At 52.0% G+C, this 14,409-nt stretch overlaps 6 protein-coding genes across 6 annotated transcripts; 3 read left to right on the top strand and 3 right to left on the bottom strand.

The window, feature by feature from the left end:
• Window positions 1-584: 584 nt before the first annotated feature.
• Z518_04841 (uncharacterized protein) lies at window positions 585-2,673 on the bottom strand (the record flags this gene model as incomplete). Its single annotated transcript, XM_013418547.1, has 2 exons — window positions 585-1,995; window positions 2,048-2,673. 2 exons carry the CDS (start codon window positions 2,671-2,673, stop codon window positions 585-587), a joined length of 2,037 nt encoding a protein of 678 aa, XP_013274001.1.
• Window positions 2,674-3,276: 603 nt separating this feature from the next.
• On the bottom strand, window positions 3,277-4,278 carry Z518_04840 (uncharacterized protein; the record flags this gene model as incomplete). Its single annotated transcript, XM_013418546.1, has 1 exon — window positions 3,277-4,278. One exon carries the CDS (start codon window positions 4,276-4,278, stop codon window positions 3,277-3,279), a length of 1,002 nt encoding a protein of 333 aa, XP_013274000.1.
• A 288-nt stretch (window positions 4,279-4,566) lies between these two features.
• Z518_04839 (uncharacterized protein) lies at window positions 4,567-5,690 on the top strand (the record flags this gene model as incomplete). Its single annotated transcript, XM_013418545.1, has 3 exons — window positions 4,567-4,655; window positions 4,710-4,826; window positions 4,874-5,690. 3 exons carry the CDS (start codon window positions 4,567-4,569, stop codon window positions 5,688-5,690), a joined length of 1,023 nt encoding a protein of 340 aa, XP_013273999.1.
• A 556-nt stretch (window positions 5,691-6,246) lies between these two features.
• Z518_04838 (uncharacterized protein) lies at window positions 6,247-9,232 on the top strand (the record flags this gene model as incomplete). Its single annotated transcript, XM_013418544.1, has 2 exons — window positions 6,247-6,282; window positions 6,350-9,232. The coding sequence occupies 2 exons, from the start codon at window positions 6,247-6,249 to the stop codon at window positions 9,230-9,232; spliced, it is 2,919 nt and encodes a 972-aa protein (XP_013273998.1).
• Window positions 9,233-10,210: 978 nt separating this feature from the next.
• Window positions 10,211-11,491, top strand: Z518_04837 (uncharacterized protein; the record flags this gene model as incomplete). The annotated part of the gene is made up of 1 exon (XM_013418543.1): window positions 10,211-11,491. One exon carries the CDS (start codon window positions 10,211-10,213, stop codon window positions 11,489-11,491), a length of 1,281 nt encoding a protein of 426 aa, XP_013273997.1.
• A 368-nt stretch (window positions 11,492-11,859) lies between these two features.
• On the bottom strand, window positions 11,860-13,722 carry Z518_04836 (alpha,alpha-trehalose-phosphate synthase (UDP-forming); the record flags this gene model as incomplete). Its single annotated transcript, XM_013418542.1, has 5 exons — window positions 11,860-11,977; window positions 12,101-12,440; window positions 12,527-12,897; window positions 12,970-13,348; window positions 13,434-13,722. The coding sequence occupies 5 exons, from the start codon at window positions 13,720-13,722 to the stop codon at window positions 11,860-11,862; spliced, it is 1,497 nt and encodes a 498-aa protein (XP_013273996.1).
• Between the last annotated feature and the right edge of the window lie 687 nt (window positions 13,723-14,409).

Below are 14,409 nucleotides of genomic sequence, written 5' to 3'. Positions count from 1 at the left end.
ATTCACCTGATCACTCTCACCGGTCACCTCAACTTCACACAATCTCGGACCTTGGTTTGGTTTGCCTCATGACTACGGCAGGACAAGAGAAAAAAACGGGGGATATCTCAGTGATCCATTGCTTGACGACCCCCAAACTCCCGCTCTCCGAGGCTACTAAAACCTCGTTGACCGACGCCGGTCTCAGCGAATCCAGCCTCGCACCAAACACCGCAAAACGTAACCACAACCAATCGATCAATAAAATATGTGATCCGGAAATCAGCCTTGAGCTTTTCCTTTTCGAAAGTCCGTTTGCCCCGCCTGAGCCAACTCTGTCCCAAGGTCTCTCTCTAACAAGTCCACCTGAGAATCTCTTTTCAAACCACGAGATATAATGTACATACCGGATATATGATGAGGGATATCTCGAAGCCATGATGCGGAACACTAACCAAAAATGGCGTCATTTTGACCCCCTTTGCAGATCGACAAACCTGCTCACTCCCCAAATGCAAATTTACTCCCATAACCGGCGCTAATCAAACCAAATCGGACGTATTATAAAAGGAAAAAAAAAAAATGCGTTGGCCGGCAAAGATAGATCATTCAGGCTGTGCCGGGTAGAACATTCCATTCGGAACGGAAGGATAGTAGAAGGGTGTTTGAGGAGGCATTCCGTTGGCCATGGCCACCATGGTACCATTTGTAGCAACAGGGAATGGCTGCAGCCCGCCTTGAGTATCCGGTGTGAAGACAGGTGAGTTGTAGTAGTAGACCATGCCATTGGACTCGTGGGCCACCATGTTGGAGGGAATGCTGCTTTCCACCGGTGCTGCAGCAGGTAAATAACCAACTGGGTGCGATTGCGAGCCTGGAATGAAGTTAGGTGCTAAGACGGGGCCAGTCATCGGAACTCCAAAAGAGCTACCATCAGCCGGGGGTGGATAGAAAACTGCTCCGGTATTGTAAGGCGTTCCAAAGTAGGTTGGTCCGCTCATGACGGGATATGGTTGAAAGCCTTGAGCAAAAACGGCCCCTTCGGGTATCTGCGAAAGTGGCGTTGCTCCAGCCATTCCAGTCACGGTTTGACCAGGCTGAGTTGCTTTCTCGTCCGCGTAGGAATTGGAAATGTGAGCTGGGACTTGCTGGTGGAACGGCTGTTCTTGCTGTTGTTGAGGGGCTTTGAATTGAAAAGAGGCTGGAGATTCAATATCGGCGACTGATACAGTTTTTTGAGGCCTGGGCTGATGCATGGGAATCGTAGTCGAGTGGCTTCCATACATTGCAGGAGGCTGCATATGCGGTGGTGGGGGGGGTGGTGGCACATTCATTCCAATCTGTCCATTCATAATAGGCATTCCCGTCCTTGAAAGAGATGGTGTAGGAACTGCTGATGGCATTCGAACAATCGGTCGGGTACTGTCCGTGCCGGTAAAAGCCATGCGAGAGATGACGGACTCTGACGGAGACCTTATACCATCTCTCATGGTAGACGCACCGATGGAAGACTTTCGGCTCATGGCAATACTCGAAGTGTAGGCGCTGCCATAGAGGCTTGGTCGGCGGCTTCCTTGAAAACTTCCTCTCCCACGGCCACGATAAGATTGCTGATTCGGACGCAACGCTCGGGGAATGAAAATAAATGATCTTTCAGTGCTGGGGAAAATATATCGAACCGGTTCGTCGGGAATGGAGACACGAACGGGTTTATCTCGTCTCAAGGGCGGGCGATGCTGCGGGAGCAAGGTATATTGCTTCTTCACAACATTGGGGATCGACAATTTCTGCTCCATGCCCGGGAGATATATTTGAACGGTGACATTTCCAAGCACTGTCGTAAATGAAAAGGACCTATTTGGAGCGGTTGACCCTGATGACTTTGCATTTTGTTCGTTTTCCGAGCCAGGCACGTCTTTATCTTGAGGCTGTTCGGGTTTCAGCGGCATCTCGTGGTCTTCGTGTAGGTCATGAGCCCATGGTTTGTCGGTAGGCTCATTGAAACTCACGCCGCGTCTGGTGGTGATCAGTAACATGAAACAATGCTCCGCAGGGTTGGGCATCTTACCCTGGGTGGGCTGGGAACCCATAGCCTCTACCTCTTCCCCGTACGAAAGGTCTGGCATTAGGTCTCGTCGATGGCGAGTTGCGATCGTCGTGGAGAAAGAATCCGCCTCTGGTCGGGACAAATGCGGGATTGGTGTTCCGCTGTCTGATGTATTCCAGATGCTCCCGACGGCTCTTTTGCGCTGCAGTCTCGTGTCGGGGTGCTTTGGGAACAACAACCTCCGTCTTTGCAACACCAGCGTCTGCCGGCGCAGCCAGATCGTCGAAGTGGATCACCTCCGTCTCTTGCGACTTTTCAGTCTGTCCAAGCCCGTGTAGCATAGCTTCTGTATCAGCAGAGGCTTTGAATGCACCATGGTGTTTTGAGACAGCCTCAACCGACAGCACTGCATCTCTCTCTCGTTGTAAAGCAGTTTCTGTTGTGTCGGTGGTGTTCTTGACGGACTCGTGCTCGTCTCCACTAGAATCGCTCTCGTCGTTTTCTGCTTCATCATCGCCATTACTGACCGCGGAGCCTTCGCTCAGAGAGTCGTCTTCAAAGTCCCCCACCACAGACCCTTCGTCCTCTCCATCATCTTGTCGCCGCCGTCTGCTGGCGAGGAGGGTTTTTCTTCGGGGCGCAGGCATAGTTCCGGGGGATGAAGAACTTCCGGTGAGCTGGGTAAAGCACGATACAACAATACACACAAAGGCACTCAGAAGACAGAAGTGTAAATCATTCTCGGTAGTTCGACGACACGAGTTTCGGCCCGACGATGCGAGGACGATTTGTTTTCTCGAACAACAAGGATTGGATTTAGAGAAGCATCATTTCGAGGATGGAGCCGGACACAAGCAACATGGGCCAGGATATTGATGGTAGGTGGGCACTGACCTGGAGGTCAATAAAATTGCAGACAAGAAAGACACCTCTTGCGTTCACAGAAACCGTCTTTTTCGGGCTGGTGTTCACTTGAAGGCGAAAACGGAAGCCATTGCCCCAGATTTTCGTCACGGTCACGGGCAACCGCCAAGCGCATCGGGCTCGCTAAAGCATAAAAAAGTAACACCACCGTCATTCGCTACTGGTGGGAGGCTAGTAACACAATCTGTACTTGTACACTCAATCTCGTGCTTTTTCATTCTGTCATGTGTTTTAGATGCTACTTGGATCAAAACGCCCCCTTTGAGCTCATTCTGAGACATGAGCTGATGAAATTATACTGGCGAGAACAACGGGCTTGAATTTGCCTATTCAAACACGGTCCGTTGACCTTTGCTCTCGACAATCGCCCCGGTCAACCTTTGGACCGTCTCCTCCGTGTATTTTCCACCATGCTTCCGTGCGTTCTTCCGCCTGACAGCGACCGGCTTTGGTTCGTCTTTCACTTCCATCATGGGTTCATGAGCAGCGCCTTCTCCTCCGTCGCCAGACTCCACAGATTTTGCATTCTTTCCAAATCGTTTTTGGTATCGGGTGGCCTTGTCTTCAGCATACTCCATCCTCAATTTTCTGCCGTTGAGCTTGTGTAACCAGATCCCCTGTTTCGACCACTTCTCAGCCGGAATGGGTGGTTCTCGCCACCCTCGCATTGCAGCCTCTGCCGAAGCCGCCTGTTCAAAATCTATCCAAGCATACCCTTTGCACTTCCCGGTGTCTTCAAAGGTGGCCATATGAGTGTGCGAAATCGACCCACAGGCGCCAAAATGCGTTTCAAGATCCTCCACGGTGGTGTTGAAATCGAGGTTGCCAACGAATATCCGCTTGCTTGGAGGGTTTGTCGGTGCGTCATCCGTGCCTTTCTTCGGCTGTGGTCTTCCTTCAAAATCTTTGGCATTCTTGATTAGCACCCGGCGGCCACCGAGTAGGGCTTCGCTGAATTGTAATGCACGATGAAGGGAGTCTTCGTCCAGGAAGTCGATGTAAGCAAAACCCTTATTGGTTGCTTTGCCAAACTTTGGCGGACCTTGAGGTAGATGAACTCTCGTAATGTGATCTTTCTCAATAATATTCTCTGAATCACCCGTCAAAAATTTGACGAGATCGTCCTTGGTGGTGCTGAATGATAAGTTGCCGATCCAAATTCCATACGGAGATCTCTTGCCGTGGATTGAATCATTTTCCGTTGTCAGTTTGGCACGCTTCGACTTGCGCAAAGCCTTTTTCGAAGAAGGCTCTGGTGCGTCGATATCAATCTCAATCTCTGCCGCTTCAGCATTTCGTTTTCGATGTTTTGTCCCCGTAATGCTCATTGTGCTTGTCTCAATGCTCGTTTCTCACAGTGTGGCAGTTGGATTAAGGTCTCCTGGTAGGTCAGCAGCAACGAAAAAAAGTGATTTTGTTAAGATTTCGTTCCTCGCGGATATCAAATCCGTTCGCTCCAGGCTAACCCACAACCTGATAGGCTATAACGCGCAAGGGATTCGCTCCCCCTTGTCTCTATCATCAGCCGCTCACTTTGTTTTACTACAGCTCCTTTCATACATTTTTGTGACTCCGCTCTTTACCGTGTCATCTATCTCTCCGTTGAACTTCTCTCCATGGCTTCCACAGACCCTCTCGAGGTGCCGGAGGTGGCTGAGCAACCGAATCCCCTTGAGCAACCTGCTGCTTCGAAAAAGTCATATAGGTAACCTTTTCCGGATATTTTGAGTGGACCCTGTCCGATCTCACTGCTTCCTAGACGGAAATATCGCAAGATCATGGTCTCATTCGAAGAAAAAATGAGAGACAACTCTGCATTATTCAAGGAAGAGCAAAGGATCCTCGACATATCACAAAGACTGGCTGAGCAGACCGAGTAAGGTTGGAGATGGTTCATATTGCCTCTGCTAATATCACCTTCAGTCAAATGCTTCAGCTGCTGGTTGATCTCAACTCCTGCCCTCAAATCCCCCCCCGACTTCGGTACGACCTCGCCGCTCCTGGAGATCGAATCTCAACGGATGGAAGCTTGATACAAGTGGACGGCGAAGAAGAAGGCCACCTGGATCTGCGGAAAGCGAGAAATCAACTGCAACGAGGAGAGATTGACGCGGTCAGATACAGGGAGATTGAAGCTGGACTTCTCAGGACGGCAGCATTTGCGCCCGGTCGTTCGTATTCATCCCTACTCGACGCCGCGCCTCCTCCCAATCAATCAAACGGAAGCCATGGCCTTCCGAGTGGGTTCTTGTCGACCAAGCAAGAAGAGCAATATTTGCAAGGATTGGACGCATTTCTAGACGGCGCCACCACGAATCCCCGGTCGCACGCTGCGAACAGCTTGGGCAACCGAAGTATGGACAAAACCACCGAGCGCGAACGCGAAACACAGCTCAAAAATCCTGTGTCAGTCTACAACTGGTTACGAAAACACCAGCCTCAAGTATTTCTACAGGACAATGAACCTAGCACTGAAAAGGCAACCCGAACCACAGGCTCCCGAAGTTCTACAAGAAAGTCAACGACCAAAGAAGCATTCAAGCAGGAACAAGACTTTTATGACGATGATGGTATTGCAATAGAGATCGAGTCATCCTCGAGAGGGAAGCGAAAACGAGACAACGATGGCGGCTATCGACCCAAAGGAGGAAGTGCACGAGGCACCAAGCGAAGAAGGGAGTTAAGAGAGGATACCGGTCGTAGCAAACGGGTAAAGAAACTCTCAGTCGACGCGAGATAGGCCACATGCTCGAACTTTGAGGGATATTACCTGACTACTAGCACGCGGTGAATGACCTGCGCTTTCTGAGACCATTCCATAACATTCTCAAATAGGAGAGAGGCTGAATTTTCACGTGGCCCCAGGCTGGATGATCCCGTGTCTAATGGCCCATATTAGTGTGGTATCATCTACAGTGACTGGTCAGGCTTTTATCATCACGCCCGAAGCAAAGCCGGAAAAATCCTCAGCTACATAAAAGTTATGTCAGAAGTGCTTGCCCATCGGTGGGTTGGAGGAGAGGGAGGCCGGGCCGGGCGGTTTCATGAACATTCGTGCCCTTATTTTCTCGGCAAGTTGCCTTACCATTCTCCGATACTACTTACGGGGTTACTTTTTTCCCTGGTCCTTCCGGACACGAGCAGGCTGACTCGCATTTCTTCAAGGCCGGATGCGCCCGCAAACGCGTCCAAATACAGCAGTTTCGTGATTGTTCTCCTTCATATCATGTCCTTGAATAACGAACGGCCCAAGTTCGCATGAAAGGTTGGGTCGAGACTCTCTACCCTTTTCCTCCATGGCTGGCCTTGAGCAGATTGAGGTGCATTCCAGGGTGCGCTGACACCACCATGTTTACGGTTTTTGGGTACATGATCGCTAACTCGCAAGCCACACTTTAGAATTACCTCGTGCGCTGGGTGAATGTCAAACAAGAACATACAATCTCCTGGACAATTCAACCTCACAAAAAATCCATCAACTTCGGATTGTTCAAGCATCCAGGACCGTTGTCCCCTCTCCATTCCTCCTCGACGTCGCTGCCTCCTTCTTCACCCAATCCTTCCGCTGCCGACGAGGACAAACTCGACAATCACTCCACCGCGATTGAGAAATTGACCGGAATTGGACTCAAACAAATTCGGTGGGTGGGCAAGTGCGAGGCCGACAAAGTATCGCAGGGCAAGTATGATGTACGCCGGGGTGAGGCCGGTAACTATGCTCTGGTCTTCGACAATACATTCTCCAAAAGTATCTCCAAGACAGCCACGGTTTTCCTCTTCACCTACCCTACAGCATGTCAGTCGCAAATTCAATTCGGTGCCCAACTGCACCACTCTCAGGCCATGGCCTCCGCCATGGCCACCGCCTCGGCTTCTTCACAAATTTTCAAGAGAAGTCCCAAACTCAAGGCCAGGGACAAGGAATCGGTCGACTCGCTGAGACAAGCATCCATGAACCATCCGGTTCCAGGAAGCACGGCGGCCGCGCCTGAAGGGCCCAAGGCGGCAGAAGAACCTGCCTCCATTCACACCGGAGTTTTGCAGAAACGAAGAAGGAAGAAGCATCAAGGTTATGCGCGAAGATTCTTTTGCTTGGACTACACGTCGTCCACGCTATCCTACTATCGCGATCGGAATTCTTCAGCTCTTCGAGGGGCTATTCCACTGTCATTGGCCGCCATTGCAGCAAACGCCAAATCCCGTGAAATTTCCATCGACTCAGGGGCGGAGATATGGCATCTGAAGGCGAATAATGATGCAGATTTTGGGGCTTGGAAGACCGCATTAGAGAACGCCGCACGTCTCATGCTCGAATCCACCACCCCTGTGGATCATATACATGTTGAGACGGGCCATGAAGCTCCCGTTGAGAAGACCAGCCCGTTCGACGAGCAGGAGTGGGCAAGACTAGAAACACTTCTGAGTAGAATATCCGGCACACGAGACGCGGTGAGGAGGCTGTGTTTGGACACCCTCGCTCAGCCATTGCCTCCTCCATCCCCTCGACCCGGTTCCACTTCCACCAGTACAACACCCACCGACGGACCGAGTGAGGACTACTTCAAACAAGAGGAAAGGCGACCCTTTTGGAAACGAAAACCCAGTGCGAACAATAGTCAGACGAATGTCTTTAAACGAAGTGTCTCTGCCCAGCTCGCCGTTCCGGTTCCGGGTGGTGTCGAGCCTCTTCTACGTAATGGAGTTTCTGCCCCTCAAGGAACTCCCGTCATGCACCGGCCTCATCTTCATCACGAAGAAAGCATGTATGATCACTGTATGGCATTGCTACATGACCTTGATTCGGTGGTGGGGGAATTCTCGACGCTCATGGCGGAGATCAAAGTCCGCCGGACGACGCCACCGAAGTCGGCGGTGTCGAGAATGAGTCTCCGGTCGGTTGAATCGCAGGAATATTTTGATGCGGAAGATAGTTCCCGACTCCTCAATATCCACAGCGACACGGATCACGAAGGCATCGACGAGGCAGGAGAGGTGGAAGATTCTGCTACGAGTAGTGACATTGGCGAGGATTCTCTCGACGTCTTGAAGAGGCGATCAGGAAGTGTGTCATCATACCTCCCTCCGCGAGCCAAGTCTTTGACGCCCTTGCCGTTGGACCCAGTCCACCGAAGGAAGTCGATTGCAGCGCCGACGATCATGCCGCCTAGTCTGATCGGATTTCTCCGGAAGAACGTGGGCAAGGATTTGTCGACCATTTCGATGCCGGTGTCGGCCAACGAACCGCTGTCACTTCTCCAGCGAGCGGCCGAGCAGCTGGAGTATTCTCAAACCTTGGACCGTGCCGCCAAGTGCACGGATGTATACGAGCGATTGATGTATGTGACGGCGTTCGCCATCGCATCTCTGTCCAACACGCGAGTCAAAGAGCGATCAATCCGGAAACCCTTTAATCCAATGCTGGGAGAAACGTATGAACTGGTGCGAGAAGACCGGGGTTTCCGATTTATTGCCGAGAAAGTGTCACATCGACCCGTGCAGCTCGCATTCCACGCGGAGTCCTATGATTGGACCTTTGCTCAGTCACCCTTGCCTTCACAGAAATTCTGGGGGAAATCGTCCGAGATCGTCATGGAGGGCAAAGCCCGATTACTCCTGCACAATACCGGGGAGGTGTTTAGTTGGTCGGCAGCGACCTGTTTCCTGAGAAATATCATTGCCGGCGAGAAGTACGTGGAGCCGGTCGGGACCATGACCATCTTCAATGAAACTTCTGGGCACAAGGCGGTCGTGTCTTTCAAGGCCAAAGGAATGTTCTCCGGTCGTGGTGAAGAAGTGGAGGTCCAAACGATCAATGGTCACGGACAAGAGTTGTCCGTGGGATTGACGGGAACCTGGACGAATTCACTTCAGTTGAAGGAAGCTGGGAAACAAGGTCAGTCGACGATCTGGTCGGCCGGGCCCTTGGTGGGGGATGCTCCCAAGCATTACGGAATGACTCTGTTTGCAGCCGAGCTGAATGAGATGACCGAGATCGAGAAAGGAAAGCTGCCTCCGACCGACAGTCGGCTGCGACCAGATCAACAAGCATTGGAAATGGGCGACCACGATCGGGCAGAAGAAATGAAGAATCAACTGGAAGAAGCACAACGAGCCCGGAGAAGAGAGATGGAGGCGAAAGGAGAGACGTGGAAAGCTCGGTGGTTTACCAAGGTCGAGCTAGGCGATGAAGTCGTCTGGAAGTTGAAAACGGGCAAGGAAGGGTATTGGGAAGAGAGAGCCCGAGGCGAATGGACAGGCGTAGTACCTGTTCTTGGAGCGTGACCACGGGCGTGATTGTGATGGATGACACTGTACATATCCGGTTGGTTGCCGGTTAGAACCACGCTAGAGTCTCCAAAACGTAGAGATTTATACTATATAGGGAGGTGGTTGGGACATGCGCTCAAGACAGGTTATCTTTAATCTTTCCCATATCGACATGGTCCAGGAGGGAGAATGATAACGATGATTGACCTCATCTCTGCTATTTCTGGCCCCGTTTGCCCGCGCCTGATACTAGTTGTCGGCGGTCGAACAGCCTTGAGTGCCGTTCTCAAAGCTGTCTCCCAGTACCAATAGCAGCCTCTTCCGTCCCACGTTTTTTCCCTCCCGTTTCCTTTCTCGGCCATCCGGGATATCGACTTCATCTGGACTTTGTCGGCTTTCCTGGTCTCGAATTAACGGGCCTGAGTTGAGATTGCGGCAAACCATGGAACTCAAAATGCATGCCATTTCCATTCACACCCACCTTTTCGTCCCTTTCTCTCTATCCTCGCTCCATCCCCGCCCTCTCTACTGTGTGGCCCCAGATATCCACTTTCAACTGAGGTTTTCTCTGACCGTATCATTTTTATTCCACTTCTAGCCTACCTGCGATTTCGTTTGGACAAGTTTGCCGCGCTTGTCCAGCCTCACAGCACCCATTTACCTCGCTCCTCTACCACTTTTTCCATCACCTTCTCTGTCACCTCCTCCGCCACCGCCACCGGCTCCGTCGCCTTCGACCGAACAAAATTCAAACTCGGTATCAAATCCATGGAACCGGCCTGGATGGCGTACTGAATCCCATCATAACCATTTTGATCGTCTTTGCCAGTATGGCTCTTACAAGATTACCCACCCTCGGACAACCAAACCATACTGTCATCAACAATTTCTTATGACAATGAAGGAGATATCTTATTCGTAGCCTCTGTTTCCTTTCAACCACCCTAGCGCGCGCAACACCTGAGGATATCAACATTCCCCCGAGGAGGAGAAATGTCTGATCCCCGTCCCCTTACGACTCCAAGCTCGGTACCCGCCGCCGAATCTGGTGCTCAGCCTGGTTATCCCAACACATCGGTGCTCACCCCTCCAACCTCACCTCGACAAAATCGATCGTCGTCCAATATCTCAAACATTGCTCTACCCTTCTCCGCTCCTCATGCACAGCCTATCGCATCACCGTTGAAATCACGGGGTGGGAACCTCGACCCTATCCAAACCAACATCTACCATCGGCACTCCCCAGCCGAAACACGAGTCCCTCATTGCCCCTTTGAGATCCGAATTCTCAAAGACCATCAAGACAGAGACGCCATTTTTGGCACCGGCGCTTGGAGCGTCGTCTACAAAGGCACCACGCATACCAAGGCGAGCACGATCTCCGGGTCGTTGACTCCACCTCAATCCCCGACTGTCACCACGCCTGTGCTCGTCGCCGTGAAGAAACCGGCCCGACGTGACGCAACGACCGTTCTGGAAAGCGAAGCCCAAGTCCTCCAATATCTGCACACCATCCCCGAGAGTGAAAAGTACATTGTGCCCTTCTACGGCGTCATCGACGAAGCAACCCTCATTCTCGAGGCCCTTCCATTTTCCCTAGAAGACCACATCCGCAAATGCGCCGTTGCCGCTTCCCACACCCTCTCCACCTGGACCATGAGCGAACCTATCATCGGAGGCTCAGCGAAATGGCTCCACCTCGCCAAACAGCTCATCTCTGCACTCGCTTGGCTCCACACCGAAGCCGAAGTGGTTCACGGTGACATCAAGCCCGGAAACATCCTCCTCGCGTATATCCGTGGATCATCAGAGCACGACGTCGACCGCGGCCTCACCTTTGAGCCCGTCTTCGCCGACTTCTCATCCGCCCAGCTCCTGAATAGAGACGAGACGACGCCTAACACGCTCTCCGCCCTCACGAGGGAATACACGGCGCCGGAACTCCTGAGCTCCAAAGTTCTTCACGACCCCAGTGCCACCGCCACTACGGCCTCGGATGTGTTTTCACTCGCGGTCACGCTACTCGTAGCCGCCACGGGCCAAATGCTGGTGTACCCTGGAAGTGTTTTCCAACGACAGGCAATGGCGACGCAAGGGTGGTTGGTTCTCAACCATATCCGCAATGGCGAGCAGGGCGCTAGAGTGCCGAGAATGGGCATCGTGGAGAGGGTCGTGGAACGAGCCGTCCTCAAAGCCGATATGGGTCGGGTGAATGCTCAGCAGTGGTGGGAGATTGTGGAAGGCGTGGGTAAAGGGGAGCCGATGAAGCTATGATTCCCGGCCGAGGGGATCACATGGAAAACGGAATCAAAAATAGATTGTGTGCCACCCTCGTCCGTGGAGCCTGGCTACTGGCATGGGGGCCACAACAAGCTACTCTCGTTCTGCTCCATTCTAAAATTTTGGGGAGTTGGCTCAACTTGGGTTGGGTTCAAGACTGTTTACGTGGGTGGTGTCGGTCTCACCAGTCTGTACAGTATATGTACCTGTCCCTATTCACGAGAGCCCCGGAAAAGTTCCCAAACTTGAAAAATTTCTACGACTTCGTCAATCAGATGAAACTTTTCCTTCCTATACTCATTGAATTGGAGTTCATCATCAGGTCATGCCGTCCAACTACACTCCATTGTGGTCGTCAGCTTTTAGCTTCGATGTCCGTCACATCCGAGTTGGGGACCGGCGTCTTGGTCTGGGAGAGCATCTTCTGGTGGAATTTCCATGGTGATCATGGTATTCAGGAACGAGGTGCCCCAATTGACACTATTACCGGCCACGGAGTCAGTGCTAAAATTCCGCCGATCATGGTGGGATAAAGCCCGTCCAGGTACACATCGACGCCCTGTGGAGATGGGGATATAGAGGGGATTGAATAAATCCGCTCACCTTGTCCATTTATCCACCACTTTGATGATCTCGCCATGTCGTCTCTCGCGCTCTTCCATCGGCATGTTCAACACTTGATTGATCCTTTCCGCGAACCGAGGTGTATCCCATGGGTTGAAGACCACGCACTCGGGCAGCGTCTTAACGGCACCCGCGTAGTGCGACATCATCAACACCCCCTTCCGTTGCTCCTGGCAAGCGGCGTATTCGTAACTCACCATGTTCAACCCATCGCGGACCGAGGCGATGATGCACACGTCCGAAGCGGCATACAAGGCGCACAGTTGTTCTGGCGACACGGATCTGTAGAGGTAGTGAATCGGGGTGTGGGAGAAGGTTCCTAGATTTGAAGACGTGAGTCGGTAAGTTTTCGGTCGAGATCGTTTGCCGTCGAAGCCGATGACAAGGAAAAAGAGCTCGACGCACCGTGCTTCCCGTTGACATGGCCAATGAGCCGTTCGACTTCTTCTCTCAACTTTTGGTACGTGACGACCTCCGCTCGCGTCGGTATGGCCAACTGAATCATGGTCACCTTGCCCACCCACTCTGGATGATCTGTCAGGAATCGGTCAAAGGCTTTCAGCTTCAGCGAGATGCCCTTGATGTAGTCCAAGCGATCGACCCCGACAAGTATCTTCTGGTCGCGAAATTCACCTTCGAGCTTCCCAATCTCTCGCTGCACCGCCCCCGTACGTATCCGCTGCTTGAAGTCTTGCGGTTCGATTCCAATGGGAAATCCGTGGACGACGACTCTCCGACCGTTCCAGTGTAAATCGCTCAACGAATTGGAGACGCCCCTATTCGAGGTTAAAAGGTTAGGGTATTTTCCATCCCGGCCATTTTGAACATCGCCAGAGAGTGAGACATACTCAAGGACGATTCTTGCACTGTCCAAAAAATCTCTGGCATATTGATCGGTATGAAATCCCACCACATCACAGAGAAGCAGACTACGACAAATGCTCTCCCGGAACGGCAGGATGGTGAAGTAATCCTCGCTGGGGAACGGTGTGTGGAGAAAGAACCCAATCCTCAGGCCCTTCTTTTTGTGCAAGCGATCTCGTAAGATCCCAGGAAGGAGCAGGAGGTGGTAATCGTGTATCCAAATCAAGTCTCCATCTTCCACCAAAGGGACAATGTTGTCCGCGAATATCTCGTTCACTTCTCGATAAGCGGTGGCCCAGGCGTCCTCAAAGTCTGAGCTGACTTTGTCGGGCATTCGGTGCATGAGAGGCCACAGGACAGAGTCTATCAAGAGGGTGAGAATGGATCCAAAATGGTCACGCTCCCCCTTCCGACGCCCAGTGACGTTAAGGCATTAGATGGGACTTACTGCAGAATCCATTGTAATGCCTCTGTGCAAGGTTCTCGGTGAGGAAAATCGGCACGGCGTTGAACTGATCACGCAGCTCCTGCCTGACGCCGTCCTTGTCGTTACGATGGATGTCAACACCCGGCCAGCCGAACCATTTGAAATCCACGGCCTTGGCCAGACTTCTCAGTCCGGATACCAAGCCTCCAGTAGCCATGCTGTAATCAATGGTGCCATCATCGTGGACCGTTGTAGTAATAGGTAGCCGATTTGCTACAACCAGGACTCGGCCGTCAAGATCTGAATTCATGTTTCAACGCAAGTACCGAAATTGATATATGCGTTTTCAAGCGTGGCAAGGTTTCATACGACTTCCACGGCCCAGATAGTCTTTATATCCTCTGCTACAGCATCGGCGAGCCATCATAGCAAAGAATCCTTGGCTCTTCTTGGATACCAAATGACGTCAGAATCAATAAGGGCCAAATACGACAAGGACAAACGGTTGGGGCATAAGCCTGATTTCACACACGGAAAGCGAAGAAACATGGGGCATGAGGCATCTTGGAACTCGACGTAGTGGTGTAACCAACCGGCTTCGTTGCAGAAGAATACCAGTCCATCATGAGCACACCCTCAAGCGGTAGGGGAGCCGGAGCATCGTACACCCGGTATTGGCAAAGGGGCAGGAGCAATGGCAAGGCTGCGATGTGTGACGTATGGCAGCCGGAGCCCGGATAAAACCCAATCTGCAAGCGCAGGTCCCCATTCTCGTAGGATGATTCACGCCCGATAGTAATACGCAACCGGACTGAAGAAGGCTGTGTCGCTGGTTACTGGCCGTTTGTTGGGATCGTCACCGAAATGGTAGAGCCCGGAAATATTACCCATCCACTCCCCGTTCGGCGGGTCTTGAAGGATTGGAAATGCAGTAAGCCAAGCACCACGCAATGGATCGAGACGATGAATTCGTCATTTGTCCATGCGGTGGAAGGAA

Source organism: Rhinocladiella mackenziei, assembly GCF_000835555.1.
Source record: "Rhinocladiella mackenziei CBS 650.93 unplaced genomic scaffold supercont1.3, whole genome shotgun sequence".
NCBI lineage: Eukaryota > Fungi > Ascomycota > Eurotiomycetes > Chaetothyriales > Herpotrichiellaceae > Rhinocladiella > Rhinocladiella mackenziei.
This window is presented reverse-complemented; position numbering and strand designations above follow the sequence as displayed.